Source organism: Barbus barbus, assembly GCF_936440315.1.
Source record: "Barbus barbus genome assembly, chromosome: 15".
NCBI classification, from domain to species: Eukaryota; Metazoa; Chordata; class Actinopteri; order Cypriniformes; family Cyprinidae; genus Barbus; species Barbus barbus.
Window position 1 is genome coordinate 361,281 of NC_136743.1, and position 27,202 is coordinate 388,482.

Genomic DNA, 27,202 nt, shown 5'->3' on the forward strand with positions numbered 1-27,202 from the left:
CTACATTTGATATTGTATTTCTGATGTTATCTATTTTATCAGTAAAGACATTCATAAAGTCATTACTATTAAACTGTGAGGGAATATTTAGATCGGGCGGTGTCTGTTTATTTGTTAATCTAGCCACTGTGCTAAATAAGAACCTTGGATTGTTTTGGTCATTATCTATGAGTTTACGGTCACTTTTCAAAAGTTGCCAAATACTTAAAAATAGCTAAATCTGTTGCTAGGGTAGTCTGACAAGTTGCTAAATCTAGCAACAAAATGTCTATATTGGCAACAGAGAAATAGTCCTCTCGCGAGATTCAGCCCAGCTCTCGTTCAGGGTAAGGCCGCGGAACTCTCGCGAGATTTGCCGAGCTCTCGTGTTGTTGTTGTGGTGATGATGGCGGCTGGCGCGGAGGCTCCGGACTCCTGGTATCTGGCTCTGCTCGGTTTCGCCGAACATTTCCGAACCTCTAGCCCTCCCAAAATCCGCTTGTGTGTGCACTGCCTGCAGGCCGTCTTCCAGTTCAAGCCTCCGCAGAGTGTGGAGGCCCGCACGCACCTGCAGCTCGGCTCGGTGCTCTACCACCACACGAAGAACAGCGAGCTGGCCCGCACGCACCTCGAGAAAGCGGTGAGAGCGCGCAGGAAAGGCCGAGGCTTCAGCCGAGCGACTAGGCCGCAGTCCCGGCCTGCGTGTTACAGTGTTATTATTAATAATTCATCCACAGATTCAATGATGGAATGTGCTATTGGTGATGTTTTCGTGTTTTAAGGGCTTGTTGGTAGTAAAGCATATATGTGTGTTTGTTGTGTGGGATTATGGATGTGCTGCTGGAGATATGACTTCTGTTTCTGTCTCTATTTCAGTGGCTTATCTCACAGCAGGTATCCTTTAAACAGATGGCAAACTTGCTCTTGTCCATTTGTGTTGAGATTGTGATGCATGTAAACGGTATGGAGACACACAGCTGAGTTTGATGATGTCTAATGATGCCAGTGCTTTATTGAGCTTTCCTTAGCCCAGGTGTGCAGGTAGCACAGTTTGAGGATGTGAAGTTTGAGGCGGCGAGTCTCCTGTCAGAGCTGTACTGCCAGCAGGTGAGGGATTCACAACACAGCACAGCTTTAATCACACCTGCCTCTTCCTACGGACCTTCCCTCTAAAACATAAAGGGCTATATATTATAGGGATGCACCATATGAACATTTTGTACCGATAATTAAGTCCTTCTCATGACCGATACCGATAAATTCATATTTTTATATTACAATTTTCATATAATCTGCAGTTTGTGCACCCAGGAGAATACAAAACTATACCTAACTATAGCAAACATCAGTCCTGACTCTTCAAATGTGTTTTATTTTGTGTGTAAGGCACCACAATACTTTGTAACAGAAATGGTTAAACAGAATTATGACAGAACTATGGTTTATCTGCAATTAACAACACATTTATATTCAGATATTTCATGCATAAAGAAACGCATCTATTCAATGTTTTTAGTGCAGGAGGATGAGAGAGTTATATAGTCTTTAAGCAGTGTTGGGAGTAACGCGTTACAGTAACGTATTACTATTTGCTGTAACGCAGTAGTGTAAGGCATTACTAATCGATTTTAAGTAATATTTTACTCTGTACATGTTCAGTAACGCTTGCGTTACAACACACTTTTAGCCCCTTTTTATTATTATTATTATTTTAAATTTAATTTAAAGTCGGCTCCTTATGTCCCTAGGGCCGGGCTTTGGGCCAATATTCACGTCATAGTTCAGACATGGGCCGGGCCTGTTTTAGGCTTCTCCTTATCTTTATATTTTAGACATCCATCAATTAGTGATGAAAACAAATTGCCTTGCTGCTGGAAACAACATGAGACTGTGCCGCGACTCGACGGTGTTTAGTGTCCCGCAGCGAGCCGTCAGCACAGATCAAGAGTTCTGCTTCAAATACACTCAATAAAGAAAAAGCCCCAGCAAAAGTAATTACCATCAATGTGTTAATTACCATCTCCTCGTTAGACGCGCCTTTAGAGAGAAGTGAATCTTCACGGATAACGATTGTATTAAATAGTTTTTGTTTTCGTTTTTATTTATTTCGTTAAGTAGCAATTTAAAGCTTTCTATAGATATATTTATCATGTCTGTGAGGCATGTATTTCGGTTCTTTTCTGTGAAGAACGACAGTCGCGCATCACGATCAGATTTCATTGATCACCTGAGGAGAGAGTGGAGCTGACTGACGAGAGTGAGACGATGGCAGAAGAGTTTCTAAACCAAATGTAAAAGCACCTGTTTTAAAAATACTTTTGGATTTTGAAAAGCCTGTTGACCTGCCATTTATCTAAGCTGATATATGGTCTATTTATTTATTTATTTATTAAGCACTCGTTTCTCATTTAGCCTATTTGGTTCCACAGTATTTGCTGATTTTTATTTTATTTAAACTGATATTTTCCCCGTTATTTTACATCAAGCTGTATGCAGTCCGTGCCTCAACACTTTCCATCTCACTAATAAACGCTCTACGTTTAATAATTATTTGTTCCTCAGTCTTTACTGATTTTCAGTTTTGTATAGGCCTACCATGCATATTAAAAATTTGTACGTTATCTGTTATTTTATATTAGGCATATAGCATGGTGCATTTTTATTTGTTTTGCTAATAAAAGTTAGCTATATGTTCTATGTTGTATTTTGTTGTTGCTTGAATTGAATTCAAGCAATTGATGCCGAATTACCGTTAATTTAAAAGTGAAAATAAAATGCGCACGGTGCTTTTACAAGTTATTTAAAACCGAAGGAAAGCGAGGAAAAGAGAGAAGACTCAATAGCAATGGCATTGTCCTCCTCTGCCACCGAGAACAACTTCCAGACCGCCGAAGATGTTCACAAATAATGACGTAATGAGCACAACACATGCTGAGAGTCACTGCAGTTTACAGCTGCAATCACTTGCACTCGACAGAAGATGCCTCTCAGATCAATCAGACCGATTGATTCATTTACCAGCAAGCATACTGTATCGGATCTAGTTATCGGAGCAATAAAAGTGACGTCACTTTCTCTCATATCGGTCGATAAATATCGTGCATCCCTAATATATTATCATCCAAACTAAACCATTTTACACGGAGTGTAAATAATGATAATAAGTGTGTGTGTATCTGTGTATGGGTCACCATACTTGGCCACACACCACTTTCCTTTCCCTTTATATATATATATATATACACATACACACACACACTTCTGATTTTATATATATATATATATATATATAATAATTTAGTCATTTAGCAGACGCTTTTATAGGTAGTATTTATAAAGTTTTATCTTTTAGTTTTGGATCTGTTTTTAGTTGTTTTAATACTGACTTTATAACTCGCAATATGGAGTTTATATCTTACAATTCTGAGAAAAAAAAGTTGTGAGATAAAAGTTGCAATAACCTTTTTTGATTTTTTTTATTCAGTGGCGGAAAAGGGCTTCCATAGAACTGTGATATTTCAAACATACTGAAATACTTTAGACGCAGAGCGGTGTTTCTGATATCAGTAGCCAGGTTTCCATCCAAAGTTGCAAATTTAACAAAATTGAAATATCGCATAAAATATTTGCGAATGAGCACCGTTTCCATCCAACGAGTCAAAGAGAACAAAAACGTCACTTCCTTGTAAACTGGCACTAAATAGCCTATAGAAAACTAGGGTAAGCCACTGAATATAATAATTTTCATGTATGAAAAATTAATTGCGCCTCAGAGCGAGCATGAATGCTGCTGTTTGGGAACAGTCGTGTAAGACAATTATACATAAATACTTTGATGACAGACTTTGCTCAGGCATTTCAGAACGACCGAATCAACATTTCAGATGCTGTGGAGCGAGATCAGTCCGCTACTAGTCAGGTTATCCCGTCTCATAGCGCAAAGTCACATGACTTTTTTTGATGTGCTTGGAGGAAGTTATTCGCAAAATGTGTTTCCATCTCCTTTTATTCTCGTTAATCCTTTTTCGCACAAGTCAAAAACCACCTCAAGCGAGTGTGTACACTTTTTTGCGAATTAAGGGATTTGTATTAAAAATTTGGCGTTTCCGTCACTCGTTTCTCATGCGATTATTAAAGCAGGGTGATGGAAACCCAGCTAGTGAGAGCGGAGCGGAGTGATTATTAAATGCTCGGAGCGCGGAGGGGAAATTGTTGACACTCCACTCCGCTCACATACTGATCGGACACCGCCACACAAATGTGACTTTTTGAGTGTCGCAGGATTTTACACAGAGTAACAGCTCACTACCAGTTACAAAATACACTGGAACAGTAAGTCACAGGCAATACTGGTTGCATTTTTCATCAATTAATATCTTAAATTATCCTTTGACTATTTAAATTTATTTGGCCCGATGCCAAACTTACTTGCTGACCCCTGGTCTATACTATGGGTAGTCCAGACTCAAGAAATCAATGTTTACTATTAACTATTAACGTCCTAATAAATCAAAAATATTTTACGCTTCACATAATGGATGTTCCCGAATCCGAATACCGTGTTCGGAAAGGAGATATGTACTACGGAACCCCTAAAGGGAATAAATACAAGATGGGAGGAAAAATATATTTCAGTGCTTTCTCTTGCAAATATCGTTGGGTGATTATACGGTGTATAAATTGCGGGCATCAGGGAGCTGTTATTAATATGCAAGGAATTAAAATCACTTTTGAATGCGTGCTCACTTTTTACTTTCTCTTTCGAGATCAGGCGTACTGTGTGTATACTAGGGCTGTCAAATTGGCTGAAAAACTACATTCTAATTTTGTACTTAAATATTAACAATATTTGAATTTATAAGGAATAATTTCAGTTAGAGTGGAAAAAAAGCTCAAGACTTCTCTCCTGAGGCCACAAGAGGGCGCTTCGAGCAAAATATTAATAATGCACTTTAAGTCAAAGTAATAAAAAAAACAGGCTACTTTTGGAAAAAGTGCATAATGTTTAAAATAATGCTTAATAGTCTAATAATTTTGGCCACCTGTGTGTGTGTGTGTGTATGTATATATGTATGTGTATATTTGTTTCATAATAGAAGAATAGCTATAAGTAAAATAAAAAGTTTTATATGTATGTATAAAATATTATTTTAAAATTTTTATTTTAAAATATATTATTTTAAAAGTACAATATAATATATTTTTATATTAAAAATATAGTAAGTTTATTTATAAAGCACATTTAAATTCAGCTTGCACTGACCAGAGTGCTATATATAAAACCGCTGTTTTAGATACATCAGTTGTGTAGTTTGTGTGTATTTGTGTTGATGTGTAAAAAAAGTACTCTTCTCTTCTGAAGAACTTGGTTGATTCGGCAAAACCGCTGTTACGGAAGGCCATCCAGATCTCACAGCAGACTCCTTACTGGCACTGCAGACTGCTGTTTCAGCTGGCGGTACGACACACACACAGAAACACAGACAGACACACACTCACTCGCACACACTCACACTCGCACACACTCACTCACACACACTCGCACACACAGACTCACTTACTCGCACACACACACGCACTCTCACTCGCGCACTCACTCACACGCACAAACACGCACGCACTCACTCGCACGCAGTCCCACTCACACGCACACACTCGCATATGCACTCGCACGCACACACTCGCACACACTCACTCGCACACACACACTCGCACGCAGTCGCACTCACTCACGCACACACTCGCATATGCACTCGCACGCACTCGCACGCACACACTCGCACTCACTCACACGCAGTCGCACTCACTCACACGCACACACTCGCATATGCACTCGCACTCACTCGCACGCACTCGCACGCACTCACTCACACGCACTCACTCACACGCACTCACTCACACGCACTCACTCACACGCACACTCGCATATGCACTCGCACGCACTCTCACATGCAGTCGCACTCACACGCACTCACTCGCACGCACTCACTCGCACGCACACACACACTCGCATATGCACTCGCACGCACTCACTCACACGCAGTCGCACTCACTCACACGCACACACTCGCATATACACTCGCATATGCACTCGCACGCACTCACTCACTCGCACGCACACACTTGCATATGCACTCGCACGCACTCTCACATGCAGTCGCACTCACACGCACTCACTCGCACGCACTCACTCACACGCGCACACACACTCGCATATGCACTCGCACGCACTCACATGCAGTCGCACTCACACGCACTCACTCGCACTCACTCACACGCACACACACACTCGCATATGCACTCGCACGCACACACACACTCTCACACACACACTCACTCACACAGACTCTCACACACACACTCACTCACACAGACACTCACACACACACTCACTCACACAGACACTCGCACACACAGACTCACTCACTCACGCATACACAGACATACTCACTCACACGCACACAGACACACTCGCGCTCACACGCACTCGCACACACACGCACAAACACGCACTCACTCGCACGCAGTCGCACTCAAGCGCACGCACTCACACGCAGTCGCACTCACTCACACACGCACACACTCGCATATGCACTCGCACGCACACACTCGCATATGCACTCGCACGCACACACTCGCATATGCACTCTCACGCACTCACTCACACGCAGTCGCACTCACTCACACGCACACACTCGCATATGCACTCGCACGCACTCACTCACACGCGCACACTCGCATATGCACTCGCACGCACTCACTCACACGCACACACTCTCATATGCACTCGCACGCACTCACACGCAGTCGTACTCACTCACACGCACACACTCGCATATGCGCACGCACTCACTCACACGCACACACTCGCATATGCGCACGCACTCACTCACACGCACACACTCGCATATACGCACGCACGCACTCACTCACACGCACACACTCGCATATGCACTCGCACGCACTCACTCACACGCACACACTCGCGTATGCGCACGCACTCACTCACACGCACACACTCTCATATGCACTCGCACGCACACACTCGCATATGCACTCGCACGCACTCACTCACACGCACACACTCTCATATGCACTCGCACGCACTCACACGCAGTCGTACTCACTCACACGCACACACTCGCATATGCGCACGCACTCACTCACACGCACACACTCGCATATACGCACGCACGCACTCACTCACACGCACACACTCGCATATGCACTCGCACGCACTCACTCACACGCACACACTCGCGTATGCGCACGCACTCACTCACACGCACACACTCTCATATGCACTCGCACGCACACACTCGCATATGCACTCGCACGCACTCACATGCAGTCATACTCACTCACGCACACACTCGCATATGCGCACGCACTCACTCACACGCACACGCTCGCATATGCACTCGCACGCACTCACTCGCACGCACACACTCGCATATGCACTCGCATGCACTCACTCGCACGCGCACACTCGCATATGCACTCGCACGCACTCACTCGCACGCACACACGTACTCGCACGCACGCACTCACTCGCACACAGACGCACGCACGCACGCACTCACTCACTCGCACGCACACACGTACTCGCACACACGCACTCACTCGCACACAGACGCACGCACTCACTCACACGCACAGACAGACACACACACACTTGTTAGTGCATCGTTACAGTCCACAGCACACTCTTGCTGAATTTAATAAAAGAGTCAGACTCAGATAAGCCGGTTTGTGGTGGTGATGATGATGATGATAGCATGTGCTGGATGTTGTTCTGCTGCAGCAACTCCACACGCTGGAGAAGGATCTGGTGTCGGCCTGTGATCTGCTGGGGGTCGGTGCAGAATACGCCAGAGTCGTGGGATCCGAATATACCAGGTCTTTCAGAACTTCACATCGATTTGTTACTATATATGAATGTTTAATTTCACACAGATGTTAATGTGGTAACTCTGCTGGTCATTTTCACAGAGCTCTGTTCCTGTTGAGCAAAGGCATGGTGAGTAACATCACTCTTGTGAAGTAAATATAAATACAATTTTTATTTTACAGTATTACAATGCAGCTCTTAATATTTTTACTTCATATCACAAAAATCTCAATATAATCAATAATCACAATAAAACCATGGCAGTTATTATTTTAAAAGCATATTGAATTGGTTAAAAACAGTGAGAATGCGTCCTACATAAAGACTTTTACTGAAAGAGGTTTGAGTTGGTTTTTCTAAAAACTAAACCCAAGTATGAACTCCCAAATTTTGCAGGCCTTAAAAGGATTTCATGTTAAAAAATTTATTCTTTCCAAATACAGGTCCGGTATCTGTTGGAAGTTCCTGTATTTTGTTCATATCACAATATATATTGCAGAAAAATGTTTCAATGTCAGATTTTTCCAGTGATGTCAGTAAAACACTCATTTATTCATCTGTTTTGTCCTGTATCTTGAAGAGAAAATTCTGTTGATTTGCATAAAAGACAAATATCATCTAACCTGATAATGCTCAGTTAAAAACATCAATACAAACTGTCTATCTTTTTTTAATTATAATCTTTCAAACTATATATCAGCTTTAATGATCAAAATAACAAAAGGAGTAAAATGACAACAGTTTCAGGAATAGGTTTTCAAAACAAATAATTTAACTTGCAGTCTGCGAAAGTGGAGTATTTACATTTTTCCACTCTTAAGTCAATATTTGTATAGCGCTTTTAACAATGCAAATTGTGTCAAAGCAGCTTTACATCGGCTTGATATAAAACTGTGTGGCTTTATATCAGCTTTACAGTATTTAGACGGGGAAATAGTTTGTCGAAATAGTGTCATTCTCCTCTGGCCAGACAAAATCAGCAGTTTAAATCTAGACTGCAGCAGAGTCAGATTGTGCAGAGGACTCATCTGGTTCCTGTGGTCTTGTCCCGATGGCCGTCTTGGAGACAGGGTCTTCACTGGGGGTCAGTCTCTGGAGCTCATCTAGGTGTCCTGCTGTAGAGGTCATCTCTAGGTGCTGATCCACCATCTGATCTGGATACAGTCTGGATCTGGGTTGCTTCGGTGATCTCGGAATAAGAAAGAAACAGACTAATATTATCGTAGATGCCATTCTTCTAACAATGTAACAAATGTGATAGTGTGTTATGTGTAAACCAGGTTAAAGAGATGGGTCTTTAATCTAGATTTAAACTGACAGAGTGTGTCTGCTTCCCGAACAGTGTTAGGTAGATTCTTTACATTTACATTTAGCAGACGCATTTAGCAGACGCATTTAGCAGACGCTTTTGTCCAAAGCGACTTGCATTGCATTCAAGTTACAGTTTTTACATTTTATCAGCTCTTGTTCCAGAGTTTGGGCGATAAATAGGAAAACGATCTCCCGTCCGCATTTGATTTTGATATTCTAGGTATTATCAAATGGCCAGAGTTTTGAGATCGCAGCGGACGTGAAGGACTATAATGTGATAAGAGCTCGCTCAAATACTGAGGAGCTAAGCCATTCAGGGCTTTATAGGTAATTAGCAAGATCTTAAAATGTATCCGATGTTTAATAGGGAGGCAGTGCAGTGTTGACAGAACCGGGCTAATATGGTCATACTTCCTGGTTCTAGTAAGAACTCTAGCTGCTGCATTTTGAACCAGCTGGAGTTTATTAAACGTGCAGAGCAACCACCCAATAAATCATTACAATAATCTAGCCTCGAGGTCATGAATGCATGAATTAATGTTACTGCATTTGACATTGAGAGCATAGGTCGTAATTTAGATATATTTTTAAGGTGGAAAAATGCAGTTTTACAAATGCTAGAAACATGTTTTTTGAAGGAAAGATTGCTATCAAAAAGTACGCCTAGGTTCCTGACTGATGACGAAGAATTTACAGAACAGCCATCAAGTATTAGACCGTGATCTAGATTATTACATGCAAACGTTTTTGCTACAATAATTAACACCTCTGTTTTTTCAGAATTTAGCAGTAAGAAATTGCTAGTCATCCAGTTTTTGATATCAACTATACATTCTGTTAGTTTTGCAAATTGGTAAGTTTCATCAGGTCGCGAAGAAATATAGAGCTGGGTATCATCAGCATAACAGTGAAAGCTAACACCATGTTTCCTAATGATATCTCCCAAGGGTAACATGTAAAGTGTGAAAAATAACGGTCCATGTACTGAGCCTTGAGGTACTCCATACTGCACTTGTGATCGATATGATACCTCTTCATTCACTGCTACGAACTGATGTCGGTCAGATAAGTACAATTTGAACCATGCCAGTGCACTTCCTCTAATGCCAACATTATTTTCTAGTCTATTTAAAAGAATGTTGTGGTCGATAGTGTCAAACGCAGCGCTAAGATCCAGTAGCACTAATAGAGAGATACAACCACGATCAGATGATAGAAGCAGGGCGTTTGTGACTAATGAGAGCAGTCTCAGTACTATGATATGGTCTAAAACCTGACTGGAAATCCTCACAGATATAATTTTTCTCTAAGAAGGAACATAGTTGTGATGATACTACCTTTTCTAATATCTTTGACAGAAAAGGGAGATTCGAGATCGGTCTGTAATTAATTAATGTCAAAGAACTTCACAAAATGAGCAAAATAAGTTTTTTTTTGCCCACAAAACCTGTAATTTTGTGGCTTCTTGGATGCTCTAAAAGCAGAAAACATAATGTTTGCATTTGCTTCTGTAACCTTGAAATAAGTATTTGATGTAAAATAATGTCACACGTGTGAAAATGGGCTGAGAATTGATCAGATGGCTCGGATTCGGACAGAAATTGAGGGAGAACACGAGACTTCTTCACTTTACTGATGCTTGTCCAAAGCAGAACTGCTGTGAAATGCGTGATATCTAGTGAAGTGATAAGGCTGTGATTTTTGGGATCAGCAGATCTTCTCAGTGTCTCTGATTGATCTGTAGTTGCTGCTGATGGAGCGTAAGCTGCAGGAGGTCCATCCGCTCCTGACTCTCTGCGGTCAGATTGTGGAGACCTGGCAGGGAAACCCCATCCAGAAGGAGTCTCTGCGTGTTTTCTTCCTGGTGCTGCAGGTGACGCATTACCTGGACGCCGGACAGGTGAGAGAGAGCCACACACTTCTCCTCCGTTACAAGCTCATCACTCTGTTATTTGACTCTTCTTTACATTGTCTTTGACCTAGGGCTGGGCGATATGGCCAAAAAAAAAAAAAATCTTGATTCAACTTGAAAATGTAACTACAACATGATTCAAGTAACCTTTTCTTTATTAACCCTTTAGCTTCAGGAAATTCTATTCAAAGTGCAGAACATATGAAGTTGTAAACATGATTTAAATGTTAAACTGTTTCATATTTTTGCAGAAAAGATGCATGAACTACATCTACATCTTGTACAGATTTGTCTTATACATGTATGTTCAGAAATAATATGAGGAAAATGCTTTTAAAAAATCCCAAAAGTCAAGGTAATTCAAAATGACAGCAGTAGATTATTAACTATAAATGTTCTGTAAAAACAATGATCAGCAGCTTTCAGCCATGAAATATCAGACATACAGTAGTAGTTCTTCACAGGTTTTTAATTGGATTGTGCTGCTTTTCCATTGTCTGTTCTGTGTAAACATGATGTGTTTGACTGTTGCGCTCATGGTTCCTGCATGAAACGCCTTTATAAAACACGGCGCTCACGTTAACACTGCATGCGTCGCATCTTTATCAACACAAAAGCACATTCTGTGTGATATGAGTGCGTCACTCGTGAGAGATTAATCACGTGCGCTTGGATCGCTCTTTTCTCTTTGCTGTTATCACCGGCATATCGTCAAAGTGTCTAATTCTGACGTTTGGTAATATTTCTATTCAAAATCGTGATTCCTCGATTTATAAAAAATTAAATCATGGCAAAACATTAAATTCAAATTAATCGATAACATCTGTAAAATCGCCCAGCGCTAGTTTGACCCGATCAGGACTGAGTGTAGATGGTCACGTGTGTGTGTGTGTGCGCAGGTGAAGAGCGTCAAGCCGTGTCTGAAGCAGCTGCAGCAGTGCATCCAGACCATCTCCACGCTCCACGATGATGAAATCCTGCCCAGTAACTCGGCTGATCTCTTCCACTGGCTGCCCAAAGAGCACATGTGTGTCCTCGTCTATCTGGTGAGCGTCCTCACGTCTCACAGCACACATGCATGCTCCGTCACACTGCTTATTATTTCTCAATCTATGTGTTTGAAAAATAAAGCCTGCTTATAGGAATATTACAATCTGTTTAGGTTCCCATTACTTTAATGTGAAGAAATATTATTTTTTGTGTGTGTGTGTAAATCAGTATAAGTTTATTTATATAGCACATTTCATACACAATGGTAAGTCAAAGTGCTTTACATGAAAAGGAATTAAAATAATCAAAAATAATCACAATAAACATTTTAAAATTGATTTGAAATGAATTAAAACATTTAAAAATAAATAAATATACACAATTAATATACATATAAATTAGTACAGTACTGTCATTATCCTGTCACTATTAGTTCAGTACTTGACTGTCTGGTGTATTTTGTTTGCCAGTTGCTTGTATTATTTTTTGAAGTGTCCTTGGGTTCTTGAAAGGCGCTATAAAAATAAAACATTATTATTATTATTATTAATAAATGCTATTATGTTTCAATAATTTATTTTTGCATGATCATTGATTTATTTATTTTCTTTATGCAAAATATAAATTGATCATCGACAATTTTTTTCTTAAAATTTGTGATGGTATATGAGCCCTTGTATGCTTTTTATTCGTTATGATTTGATTTGTCACATTTTTTTTTTCAACTGTTTATTGAATTTTATTCTGTGGAACAGTAGTACAAAGCAAAAAGCAGCTGTACAAATTTAGAACCCAACCCATCTTACCCCCTGGTAGACTTAATTAAAAAAAATATTAATAGAAAAACAAATATCTTCTACAAAGATTGTAGAAAAGAAGACACAACATTAAAAGCTGAATGCCATGAACTTACAGTTTTCACGTTATATCCATGTATACGAGAAGACGAGAGTTCCATCGAGATTATGTCCAACAAATACACCGTCCAGGTTCATCTGTCCATTGTGTGAGGAGGATTCCAACGGTTGACCAGCTATCGTTTTGCTGCTGTGAGAGCAGCTAACAGTAAAGATCTTTGTTGGACGGACAAGGTGAAGTCCCAAAAGTCATTCATGAAAAAATGGCATGGAGTCAAACATATCTCAGTACCCAACAAATATGACAGGTCCTGTGAGAGCTGAGTCCAAAAAGGTGAGAGAGAGGGGCACTCCCAAAAAAAATACAAAAACGTGCCTAAAACTCCTTGAGAACAGAGATTACACTTAGAAGACAACAGATTCATATAAAAGCGTTTCATTGGAGTCAAGTAAACCCTATGCAGCAATTTCCCATGAATCATTTGGTGATTAGGGTTTTTAGAAGACAATTTAAACATACCCCATACCTGATCGGAAAATAAAACATGCACATCCTCATTAAGATCCTTAGCCCAAACAGTAGTGATCGATGAAGGTTTGTATGAATGCTCAAGAAGAAAGAGATAGATGAGTGAAGCAGAGGAGGGAGATTCCTCAGAAGGAAGGATTAGTTTGTGTAAAGAGTGAACAGGCAGAGAGCTCCAGGGCACCCCATACGATCTAATGCGCAAATACATAAAGAAGGAGGTGCCTGGCAGATTATATTGAGTTTTAAGATTCTGGAAGGAATTTAAACCACTATCATCATAGATATCTCCCAGAGTGTTTACTTTATTATGAGTCCATTGCGGACAATGAAATAGAGTACTGCCTGACAGAAGGTTATTATTGTGGAAAATAGGTGAATGTCTATGCCATTGTGTAGCTAGTTGTGAACATCTTTCAACATCCCTCCATGTAGAGAGGAGATGGGTTACAATGGGACCAAACCGAGATTTACACTGCCTAAGCAGAACTACCGAAAAACCGGAGAAAAATCTGGAAAGACAGGGTTGCTCCTTCGGAAGTTTTCACCGGGGCATGAAGTCTGGCAGCCCGCAGAATGAGCTCCCTGTCCGTGTACCGCAGCAGTTTAAAGATGAAAACCCATGGTTTAGCACGATCTGAGGAGAGCCTTGTGTACACGCGATGCACTCGCTCCACCAGATCTCTTTGCCCGCCAGAGACGGGAGCCACGCCGGTAGCGATCTTTTCAAAACGCCCATAGGGTCGTCCTTTTCAGAACCTTCAGGCAATCCAACCAGACGCAGATTGCTGCGCCTACTGCGATCCTGTAAGTCCACAACCTGTTGCTCGAGCGCAGCTACTCGCCTATCGTGATCTGCGACAACTTTCTTTTGTTCTCTCATCTCCCCTGTAAGAAGATCCAGTTTAGAGCATAGCAACTGAACAACTGACATGTGAGAAGCAAACTCGTTCTGCATCGCCGTCAACTCCGTTCTTAGAATGTCCTCAAAGTGTGTAACAGTATTGGCCATCTTGTCCATCATATCACTCGCGGTCGGTGGCTTGGATTTCTTCTTAATCGGAGAAGCCGATGGAGACAACTCCTGCTGTTTACGACTGCATGCCATCAGCTAAAGCACCACCAATTAATAAAACCTAAAACAAAACGAAAAAATCAGCAAAAAGAGGCCAAATGTACAGAGCTCTACTCGAGTGCGTCTAGGTTCATGAGCACGTCACGTGACTCTACCATGTTTTATTATTTTATCATTTATAACTTTCTTTGATTATTTGAGTACGTAAGAATTTATTAACATTTCATATTTTTATATTTAATCAAAGCCAATTGAAATTTATTTTCTCATAGAATTACAAATTAGATGTTGAATTGTGCAATAATATGAAAGCAAGTGAGGCTTGATTTATTTGTAAAAGTTCTTGTGAAATGAAATGTGTGTTCATTGGTGATGATTTGATGAGGCGAGGTGTTGGTGTGTGTGTGTGTGTTTCAGATGACGGTCATGCACTCGATGCAGGCTGGGTATCTGGAGAAAGCTCAGAAATACACTGATAAAGCCCTCATGCAGCTGGAGAAGCTGAAGAGTGAGTCACCTCACATCACCAAACACACATGCAGAGACTGGTGTTCACGTGTGTGTGTGTGTGTGATAACTGATGCTCTGGTGTGTGTGTTTCTCAGTGTTGGACTGCAGCCCCATCCTGTCCTCATTTCAAGTCATTTTGCTGGAGCACATCATCATGTGTCGTCTGGTGACGGGACACAAGGCCACAGCGCTGCAGGAGGTGTGTGTGTGTTTGATAGAGCGACCTGATGCTGCTGCTGCAGTGTGTAACAAGTGTGTGTGTGTGTGTGTGTGTGTGTGTCAGATCTCTCAGGTGTGTCAGCTCTGTCAGCAGTCTCCACGGCTCTTCTCCAATCACGCGGCTCAGCTCCACACGCTGCTGGTGAGACCAAACTCCACAACATCACAATCATCTCTAACACACACACACTCTCTCACACACACTCACATACATGCAAACACACACACAGTCAAACCAAAACTTATTCAGACACCTTCAACATCTCACATTATATCACAGTTTATTGCTATAGTTTAGAAAATGGTAATAAAATATGAGAAGAGCTCAGAGTTAAACTGCGTCTGAACAAACTGATCTTGATGATGTCAGATAACTTTGATAGAAAGGTATGTAATGAATTTGGTTGAATAGCTGTCAGATGTTAAATTTAAGAACACAATTAGATAAAACCAATTTAGCTCGACCAATCACCAAGCAGTGCTTCATTTAGTTCAGTCTGTGGTGGAAAAACATCACATTAGCAATTAAAGAAAAAACATTTAAAGTAGTAGTTCACTTCCAGAACAAAAATTGACTCACCCCCTTGTCATCCGAGATGTTCATGTCTTTCTTTCTTCAGTCCTAAAGAAATAGTTTTTTGAGGAAAACATTTCTGGATTTCTCTCCATATAGTGGACTTCTATCCAAAATACAGTTTCAATGCAGCTCCAAACGATCCCAGCAGAGGAAGAAGGGTCTTATCTAGTGAAACGATCGGTTATTTTCTTAAAACAAAAAGTAAAATTTATATACTTTATAACCTGAAATGCTCATCTTGTCTAGCTCTGCGTGAACTCTGTGTATTCCGGTTCGTGACAGTTAGGGTATGTGGAAAAACTCCATCTCATTTTCTCCTCCAACTTCTAAATCGTCTTACATCGCTGTTTTACCTTTTTTTGTAAAGTGTGTTTGATCTTCTTTGCATGTTCACTTTGTAGGAAGGATACTTCTGCAGCGATTTAGGACGATTTTGAAGTTTGAGTGAACTCTTTTATATGAAGAAATAAGGGCAGCATGATTGGGGGGGAAATAAAATTGCACTTTTTCAGATAAAAATGAGATTGTGAATTAAAAAAACCCCCACAAAAAATCAGGTTTGCTGTGCTGGTTTACAGGGCTGCACAATTTGGCCAAAATTAATATGGCCTTTAAAATACTTACAATAATCTATAATCGTTTAAGAATGAATGATGCATTTATAAAGCTCTCTATTGTGTATTGCTGTACACCCAAAGCTCAAGATGAAATGTGTGTGTGGGGGGTGGGGGGGGGGGGGTCTCTCCTCAATCACCACCAGTGTGCAGCATCCACCTGGTTTATTAGTAATTTTCATAAAAATAAAAACAATAATTAATAATTTATTATTATTACTGCTTATTAAAAATAAACGAAATCCTAAATAAGACAAGAAATATTGCTATTGTAATTTCACTGTAAAGTAATTAGTTTAATAATTTTTCACATTACATTTTATTACAACATTGCAACTTGATTTTTGTTTTTTTTTCATTTTCAAACATTAAACCATCAGACTTTTATTTTGAGCCCTTAAAGATTCTCTTTAGTCGAAATGTGCGTCTCTTTACAAGTTTATGAAGATGTTTGGCACGTGTTGTGTTTTTAAATCTCATTAAAGCGACTCAAGCTCGCAGCAGATGGAGTTCATCACTGAGTTCATCACTGGATCGTGCTCTGCTCACGTGTACTCATGAACACACGCCTCGCTCTGAAACACAGCGCAGATATTTGTTGAATTGAATCACAGCCTTTGTGTTTTGATAATTGCACTAACCCATATTATGATTTTTCGCTTTTCATTTTAATTAACCGTGCAGCCCAATGAAGAATGCTTTTGTTTTTCAGTAAAATCCAGTCTTCAGTGATGCTATGATGTGGTCAGATGAGACGACGGATGCTGTACGTGATGCTCATGTGATGTTTGTGTGTTTCAGGGTTTGTACTGTATCTCTGTCAACTGTATGGATAACGCTGAGGCCCAGTTCACTACAGCGCTGCGGGTGAGACACGCAAACATACACTGTTCTTACAGACCTGACGGAGCTGAGCTCATTCATGTGTGTGTGCGTGTGTGTGTGCGTGTGTGTGTGTGCGCAGCTCACCTCCCATCAGGAGCTGTGGACGTTCATCGTCACTAACCTGGCGAGTGTGTACATCAGAGAGGGAAACAGACATCAGGAGGTCAGTCATTATAAACACATTAATAATCATCATCAGTAATCATCAATGACTCATGAAGTTATTCTTCTTTTGATTTGTGCAGCTCTACAATCTATTAGAGCGGATAAACCCAGACCACAACTTCCCCGTCAGGTAACCCCGATCTCTCTCTCACGCACTCTCAAGATTCAAGATTTTTTTATTTATGACATACACAATTATACAGGGTATAACCAGCAGTGAAATGTAGGTCAGGTCCGCTCCAAGGACAGTGCAATTATATTATAACACTCTCACACACTCTCACACACTCTCACACTCTCACTCACACTCTCACACACACACACACACACCCATCACACACATCAATTTTGGTTGAGAAATGACCAACAAAAGACATTACAAAAAAGTAGCTTTAGAAAGAAATATTTTGATTCGGCATGAACAAAGATAATAAATGGCTATTAATGTAAATATGAAGTGATTTATTTAAAAACGGAAATGAAAATATGAAACTAAAAGTGCCAGTAGATGGCAGCAAGTGTCTGTCTTAGTGAATCATTCATTCAACTGATTCATTCAGAAGCGAAGCACTGAATCATTGAATCACTGAATCATTGGCTCAATACTGATTCAGTAATCAATCACCACTGTATGTTACTCAGAGAGTCATGTACTGATGAATTTACAGCATTGACACGGTTGTGTATTTCTGGTAAACTGCTTTGAATCAGTCTGCTCCGTATAAAGCTCTTGTGCTGGAGTTTTTCCCGCCTTCATCTCTGCTGTTATAAACTGAAGTCTCATGTTTCTGCTGTGTCCAGTTCTCACTGTCTGCGCGCCGCTGCCTTCTACATCCGAGGCCTTCTGTCCTTCTTCCAGGGACGCTACAATGAAGCCAAGTGAGTTTCCTCTTCCTGTCTTCAGACTTGCGTGTGTGTGTGTCTGAGAGTGTGTGTCAGTGATGCTGATGATCGTGTGTGTCTGAGAGTGCGTGTGTGTGTGTGTCAGTCAGTGATGCTGATGATCGTGTGTGTGTGTTTGCAGGCGTTTCCTGCGTGAGACGCTGAAGATGTCGAATGCGGAGGATCTGAATCGTCTGACGGCCTGCTCTCTGGTGCTGCTGGGACACATATTCTACGTGCTGGGGAACCACAGAGTAAATCTCTCTCTCTCTCTCACACACACACACACACACACACACTTGTTCAGACACACTGCAGCACTCAGCTCTTCCTCAGCGTTGGCTCAGGCGGAGCGTCCTGGAGAAGCGTTCTCAGTCATTCTGTGTGTTTGTGTTCAGGAGAGCAACAACATGGTGGTTCCTGCGATGCAGCTGGCCAGTAAGATCCCAGACATGTCTGTGCAGCTCTGGTCATCAGCTCTGCTCAAGGGTCAGTTCAGCAACACACACACACACACATGAACTCTCCTGTGCATGTGTATCTGGAATATACAGGGCTGCATGATTTGGAAAAATCTTAATTTTTTTTTTTTTTTTTTTTTTTTTATTTGTAGGCTTGCACAGTTTTTAATGTGAATATATATATATATATATATATTTGTATATATGTATGTATGATTATATATGAATAATAACAACAATATTGATATTTTTTCTAAAAGGATAGTTCACCTAAAAAAAATATTATCATTTACTCATCCTCAGGTTATTCCAAACCTGTATGAGTTTCTTTTATCTGTTGAACATCAAAGAAGATATTTTGAAGAATATTGGGAACCAAACAGTTGATGGTTCCCATTGACTTCCATAGAATGAAAAAAACAAACCTTTTTTTTTTTTTTTTTTGTTTTTTTTTTTTTTTTTTTTTCTCAAAATATCTTCTTTTGTGTTCAGCAAAAGAAACTTATACAAGGTTGAATCAACTCGAGGGTGAGTAAATGGTGACAGGATTTTCATTTTTGGGTGAACTATCCCTTTAAATCAAAATGCTAAAGGGGTCATCGGATGCCCATTTTCCACAAGTTGGTAAGATTCTTTAGTGTCTTCATGAAAAGTCTATAATGTACTTTAGTTAAAATTTCGCAATGGTAGCATAAAACACCCTTATCACCCTGTCAAAAACAGCTCTGTTCACAGCGAGCCGTTTCGGTGTATGTCCCTTTAAATGCTAATGAGCTCTGCTCACCCCGCCCCTCTCTTCCGTTTTCATTCTTATTCATGCAGTTATAACTGCTCAAAAACGATTTCAAATACATTTGTGAATGACTTGTTACCGATCTATTCTTCAGTAACAACTTTTTTAGCAAAAGCTACTTTGTACTGACTCTCATTTACAAAGCAGTCTGGTGTAAAGTGAATCGCACAAGCACAATGCATTTAGGTGGATCGGGGGTGCATTCCCTTCAAAAACAGAATTAATCCACTGCATCTTCAGCGGCTCAGATGTCCAGAGTAAATGACGACTGCTGTGATCATTCAGTCGAAACAATGGCGGACTGTCTACAGCTCACTCAGGGCGGGGCTGTGCTAAAATGCCAGTGTCAATCAACAGTTGTGGGAGGGGCCTGTGCAAAGTGACATCACTGCCTAGAATCTGTGAACGGCTTGCTCTGAGAAAGTGCTTATGAGTAGTGGGGATTATTAAAAAAAAGCACTGGGTGGATCTTTATCAGTATAGGGTCATCACACATTTCAGTTCAACATGTAAAAGTGCATTTCACACCCCTTTAAACAAAATAAGACATTTTACTGTGAATAAAGAAATTGAGTATTTGATGATAAAATAAGATAAAATAAAAGTAAAAAAAGAGATGCTCAAACTAAAAATTATTTGGACACCAGATATAATTGTTTATATTTTTTTTTACTAGCGAGTGCAGGACACTGTAGTTCATTTATGTAAGCGAGGATAGCAAAGTACAGTAAATTGACATATTACACCCAACAATTCTTCATGCAGTGGACTAGCAGTAAAACTGATGATAAATCTGGGTTCAAAAATGATTCGGACACTTTGATCTGAACATGTTTTGCTGAAGTGTTTTTCTTTAATTGCTAATGTGATGTTTTTCCTCCACAGACTGAACTAAATGAAGCACTGCTTGGTGATTGGTTGAGCTAATTTGGTTTTAGCTAATTGTGTTCTTAAATTTAACATCTGACAGCTATTCAACCAAATTCATTACATACCTTTCTATCAAAGTTATCTGACATCATCAAGATCAATTTGTTCTGACGCAGTTTAACTGAGCTCTTCTCATATTTTATTACCATTTTCTAAACTATAGCAATAAACTGTGATATAATGTGAGAAATGTTGAAGGTGTCTGAATAAGTTTTGGTTTGACTGTATGTGTTGATCAGAAGCTCACGTCACGTGTCTCTGTCCAGATCTGAACAAGGCCTGTGGGAACTCCATGGATGCGCACGAGGCTGCACAGATGCACCAGAACTTCTCCCAGCAGCTCCTGCAGGATCACATCGCCGCCTGCAGCCTTCCAGAACACAACCTCATCAGTGTACGCACACACACATACTCACCCGCACACACACACACGAGGTGCCACGTAGGATTTAAATCAAACTTCGCTTATCCATACATACATAAAACATGTGCATATACACCTATAAACACTCGCACATACATACTAAATAAAATTCACAAACGTATACAATTCTGATGAGAAAGACGCATGCTTTAGTTGTGTATATATGTATATGCGAGTGATTTCATGTGTGGATGTGCGTGAACTTTTCAGTGTAAAAGGAAGCAGCGGCACTTCCGGCGGGACATTTGAAAATATAGACAAGCAGATGAGTCCAGAATAAGAACGTAATGCGTTTAATTACAGAAAGCGTTTTCCTCCCATAATACGCTTAACCTGGCTTAATGCTTTAAGACTGTTTTTAAAATGACAAACTCAAACACATTAATAAAATCAAACTATGTAGAGTATAGTATGATTTATTAATAATGTGTTTGAGTTTGGGGGGAAAAAAGAATATCGATATAAATTGGCTACATATTGACATGAAAAAATATTTAAAAACGTGTATTGTAGCAGTAAATTTAAACTGGAGAAAGATTTGAAGCGCAATATGTGCTCTGGTTAAGGGACCGTCTGACGATTTCACCGAATGGGGTGAAACATCCAATGTATTTTTAATTAAAATTACTTTTAAAATAACACATTGTCAAACTGTAAAGCTTATATTACCTATATAGTGATTTACAGTGAGGTTTTTTTGCCAATACATCCTTGTACACAATTATTTAAGTAATAAATGTAGCCTCAGTCCAATTTTTCATGCAAAATTCTTGTGTACTGTACGTACAGTAAGGGAAATATTAGAAGTATTGTCTAAGGTGAGATATTGGCAAAATATATTACATTTACATTTAGTCATTTGGCAGACGCTTTTATCCAAAGCGATTTACAATTGGGGAATACAAAAAGAGATTAATCTTGAAGAGGCAATCAGACAGAGGAAGTGCTCGTAACACCAAGTCTCAGTCATTGTTCAAATAAGTACAAGCTAGTAGGTGGAGAGAAAGATAGAGGGAAAGAGTGAGTTGTTCTTTTTTTTTTTGAGTTTAGGATGAAGTCAAGTACTGCCGAAAGAGATGAGTTTTCAGTTGTTGCTTGAAGATTGCCAGGGATCCGGCGTTCCGGATAGGGGTGGGAAGATTATTCCACCAGCCAGGAATGGTGAACGAGAATGTTCTGGAGAGTGATTTTGAGCCTCTCTGTGATGGTACCACAAGGCGTCGCTCACTAGCAGATCTCAAACTTCTGGAGGGGATGTAGGTTCGTAATAGTGAGTGGAAGTAGGAGGGTGCAGAGCCTGTGGTAGTTCTGTACGCAAGCATCAGTGTCTTGAACTGGATGCGAGCTGCCACTGGTAGCCAGTGCAAGGAGATGAAGAGAGGTGTAACATGCGCTCTTTTGGGCTCGTTGAAGATCAGTCGTGCCACTGCATTCAGAATCATTTGTAGAGGTTTGATTGTGTTTGATGGCAGACCAGCCAGAAGAGCATTGCAGTAGTCCAGTCTAGAAACAACCAGGGCCTGGACAAGAAGTTGCGCAGCATGCTCTGTCAGAAAGGGCCTGATCTTTCTGATGTTGTGTAGTGCAAACCTGCAGGATCGAGCAGTCTTTGCAATGTGCTCTTTGAAGGTCAGCTGGTCATCAAAGATTACACCAAGATTTCTGACCGAAGTTGATGGGGTAATCATTGATGAGCCTAACTGAATCGTAAAGTCATGCTGTAGAGTTGGAGTGGCAGGGAAGACCAGAAGTTCCGTCTTTGCCAGGTTGAGCTGTAGGTGATGTTCTTTCATCCATGCCGAGATGTCCGCCAGGCAGCCTGAGATCCGTGCAGCTACCGTTGGGTCATCTGGTTGAAAAGAGAGATAGAGCTGTGTGTCATCGGCATAGCAGTGATAGGAGAAGCCATGTGCATGTATGATGGGACCCAGCGATGTAGTGCATGTGGAGAAGAGGAGGGGTCCAAGAACCGATCCCTGAGGAACTCCAGTGACCAGCTGATGTGGTTTGGATACCTCCCCTCCCCAGGCCACCCTGAAGGATCTACCGGTGAGATAGGATTCAAACCAGCGAAGTGGAATCCCAGTGATGCCCAGTGATGAGTGGGTAGACAGGAGAATCTGATGATTGACAGTGTCAAAAGCAGCAGAAAGATCCAGCAGAATGAGGACTGATGATTGGGAATCAGCCTTTGCAGTTCGCAGGGCTTCAGTGACTGAGAGTAGTGCAGTCTCTGTTGAATGGCCACTCCTGAAACCTGACTGTTTAGCATCCAGTTTGTTGTACTGTGAAAGAAACCGTGAGAGCTGGTTGAAGAATATTCCAATATATTCAGTCAGTTTGCCTACTAGGCAAATCTCCAGATGCCGGGACACTGTGGTTTAATGCATTAAAACAGTGTTTTAAAAAAAACCGCAATAAACACAATAAACCATGCTATAATGTACATAGCTTGATTTTATTAATAATGTGTATATGGGCGTCGGAACCTTTTGAAGACTAATGATATTGGACCCACCCACTTTTACCGTCTCTAATTCAGCGAAATATGTCTGTGCGCTTTTCAGAGCGCCGTCAGTCAAATCCATTCCACATGACATGAAGAATGCCCTAATAAATTAAACTTCATTTAGCTACAGCCTTGAATTCCACACTGCTGCTTCCTCAACTCTATTGCACTTGGCTCATTCTGTCCATATAAATGAAACTGTTTTCACTAGTTTCTCGCGCCTGCTGCACTCCCGAGACACAGCAAAGTAAACCTGCTGCTCAGATACACCTAATCCTACCCGATACTTTATTTAAACTTTTTGATTATTTCCTTCATTTTTATTTTTATTGAAAAAAATGGCTTTCCGATGTAATAAGAGATGTGAAAAGGGAGAAGAATGATTTCAGCCAAAGGCGGACGCGGGTCTCTTGTGTCAAAAACACTGTGGTACACGCTTTAACACTTAACACATAGATATAATCATCTTTTGTAACTTTGAGATGTTAATGGGCAGAGGTAAATAACCCATGCCAACAAGACGGCTTGTTTGCACTTCGTGTAAATAGACACACCGTTAATTAAAAGGCACCAGACTACAGAAAATATACTCCAGTAATTTTATTTTATTTTTTTTCTGTGGGAGGACCCACCCACACTTATTTTGCTTCCGACACCTATAAACTGACGCATTAAGCCAGGTTTAGCGTATTATGGGAGGAAAACGCTTTCTGTAATTAAACGCGTTACGTTCTTATTCTGGACTCATCTGCTTGTCTATACATCTTATGCTTTATTAATAATGTGTTTAAGTTTGGTCTTTTAAAAACACAGTTTTAATGCATTAAGTCACGTTAAGCATTTTCAAATGTCCCGCCGGAAGTGCCGCTGCTTCCTTTTACACTGAAAAGTTCACGCACATCCACACATGAGATCACTCGCATATACATATATACACAACTAAAGCATGCACGTGTGTTATGTATGTATTGATAAGCGAAGTTTGATTTAAATCCTACGTGGCGCCTCATACACACACATACTCGCCTGCACACACACACATACGCACACACACACATACTCACCCATACACACACACATACGCACACACACATACTCACCCGCACACACACATACTCACACGCGCACACGCACACATACTCACACACACACACATACTCACACGCGCACACATACTCACACACACACACATACTCACACACACACACATACTCACACACACACACATACTCACACGCGCACACATACTCACACACACACACATACTCACACACACACACATACTCACACGCGCACACACATACTTGCGCACATACTCACACACACACACACACACTCGCTCGCACACACTCGCACTCACACACACATACGTCACCTGAGAATGGAAAAATCAGGAGAATCTGTCCATTTGTAATAGTGTTTTGCATTAAATTGATAACAAACATCAACACTGACAGCTTGTGTTTTTATGTTTATGTGAGGAATATCTCATAATTCATTCTCACATGAGACTGTTTATTTTCATCTGAATGATGTAAATGAAGATGTTTGATGAGGTTTTCTGTGTTTCAGTGGACTGAAGGCCCTCCTCCTGTGCAGATTCAAGCTCAGAACGGACCCACCACCAGCCTGGCCAGCCTGCTTTAAACACACACACACACACACACACACACACAGGACGAGTGAGACTCTGCTGCCTTTCACCTGCAGATTTCTCTTGTGTTGTTCAGATTTTAACTTATTGAGTTGTTCACGGTTCATGTCTTTGGGTGCTTGTTCAGAGCGAGGACAGGGGTCAGAGGTCACAGTGTGTTTGTGTTCTGCTCCTCCTCTCTCTGTTTTAACGCTGTCGTCACACGTCGCTCCTCACAGACAGGTTGAGCTGTGCTCGTTAGCAGCAGTAACGAGTCGTTTAGCGGTTGATTAATAAACTCTTATCTCAATTCATATTAAACTCGTATTCACCACAAAACAAAACAGATTTCATATTCAGAAAAATGAAGCCTGTTTTAGGATTTTTTTGCATTGTCATTTTTTCGTGACCCATTTAACCCCTAGATTCTCATTATTGTAATCTTAATTTTGTTGACATTTATTCGAATTATTTGTGCATTCTGGTAGTATTTCTTGTACTTCCTTCAGTTTATGTTGGTTTAAATAAATCTTTACAGTATGTGCTTACAGTAATGAGAGAAAAACATCAGTTTTTGCACAGACTGCAAAAAAATCTTTAAATAGGCTTCACTTTCATGACAGGAAATATGATTTTGGTGTCACAGGCCGCAGGAAGTGGAAGTCATGTGATCAGCAGAGGGTGCCGTGCATCTGCGTTGTGTTCCGAGGAGCAGGACACAGCTCTATCACTGGTGAATCTGACCAGCGGATCAGGTCTCAGAGCTGTTTGTGAATCTGTGATGTGTGACGGCGCTGGTATTTTTACACGCGTCTCATTTGTGCTCAGAACAGGTTTGTTTTGTACTTGCACGTCTCATGTTTTACTCTCTGTACAAACGCTGTGAGGACAGGCTTTTCTTTTAAAGGTATTTACATCTTTTCCTCTGTAGTTTTAACAAATACATTTATTAAATTTTGTAAAGTTTGAATATTTATATACCACATTTAACAATATTATAATCTTTGTCATTATTTTGATTTGGAATAGCCTTCGTTTGTATAAATGTTATGAAAGCTGTTGTTTCTGTAGTTTATCAGACGCTTTAACATTGAGTAGTAAAGGCTCATTCTGCTCTCGGATCAGACGCCACGCTTTCTAATTGTATTTAGATTGTCTGCTTCAAAATCATCAGGATTTTTAAAATAAAATTGGAGAACTGTATGAAGGATGCTGTGTGATTTATTCTGTTTTAGATGTTCACGTCACCGTCCACATGAAGAGTCACTAAATACACCTTCGACTCGGCTCAGAAAATGATCCAGATTCATCTTAACATGGAGAAAATATCAGCTTCAGTGTCTCTGCAGCGGATGCTCTGCAGTGAATGAGAGTCCAAACCACTGATAAAAACAGCACAATAATCAAAATTACAATTAGGGGTGGGTGATGTGGCAACAATATATCACAATTTTTTTAAATATCACGATTTTATCACAATTCTTTGTCATGTTGGTTTTACTATTTTGTCTGCACAGTACAGCCAAACTAATTTCCCTATTATAAAGACAAAGCATTTCAATATAACAAAATATGAAAAGGTATGGTGGAACAATAAGAACAAAGATACACATAATATACAAATAAAACAGACAGTGTTTAATTTTCAGGTACAATAGGCCTATATAGCAGGAGCATTCAAGAAATTGAATGAACAAATATAAAAATAAAGCACTATATAGATTGATTACTATTAAAGAAACCATGTTTTTTCAGTCAAGATTAGGAAGTTATTTTTTTCTCTTTGAAAAAAATGTTTTTCGCATTTTTTCTCTTTGTTGTTTTAACCTTAAAGAAGAAAAATTCTGTCATCTTTCTGTCGATTCTGTCGTAGTGTTACTCACTCGAAATTAGTTTAAACCAAGTTTCTTTCTTCTGCTGAACATAAACGCTATTTTGAAGAAGGTGGAAAACCAATCAGTTGCTGGTCCACAGTGACTTCTGTGGGATTTCTTCCTGCTATCAAAGTCCAGTGGACCAGCAACTGATTGGTTACCCTCATTCTTCAAAATATCTTCTT

At 40.4% G+C, this 27,202-nt stretch overlaps 1 protein-coding gene across 1 annotated transcript; it reads left to right on the forward strand.

Moving 5' to 3' along the window:
* Positions 1 to 378: 378 nt before the first annotated feature.
* On the forward strand, positions 379 to 26,352 carry mau2 (MAU2 sister chromatid cohesion factor). Its single transcript, XM_079436042.1, has 19 exons — positions 379 to 619; positions 856 to 873; positions 1,021 to 1,086; positions 5,342 to 5,437; positions 7,784 to 7,878; positions 7,972 to 7,999; positions 10,926 to 11,081; positions 11,993 to 12,139; positions 14,959 to 15,049; positions 15,147 to 15,250; positions 15,335 to 15,412; positions 17,263 to 17,328; positions 17,426 to 17,509; positions 17,592 to 17,641; positions 18,313 to 18,390; positions 18,536 to 18,647; positions 18,792 to 18,882; positions 20,844 to 20,971; positions 25,083 to 26,352. The coding sequence occupies exons 1-19, from the start codon at positions 383 to 385 to the stop codon at positions 25,155 to 25,157; spliced, it is 1,800 nt and encodes a 599-aa protein (XP_079292168.1). The 5' UTR covers positions 379 to 382; the 3' UTR covers positions 25,158 to 26,352.
* The last annotated feature ends 850 nt before the right edge of the window (positions 26,353 to 27,202 follow it).

Excerpts from the sequence above, each read along its gene's own strand:
- mau2 (XM_079436042.1), top strand. The coding sequence starts at position 383 with ATGATGGCGGCTGGCGCGGAGGCTCCGGACTCCTGGTATCTGGCTCTG. Across the intron at positions 8,000-10,925 it reads TCCTGTTGAGCAAAGGCATG|TTGCTGCTGATGGAGCGTAA; the intron begins GTGAGTAACATC and ends ATTGATCTGTAG. Across the intron at positions 15,413-17,262 it reads CTCAGCTCCACACGCTGCTG|GGTTTGTACTGTATCTCTGT; the intron begins GTGAGACCAAAC and ends TGTGTGTTTCAG.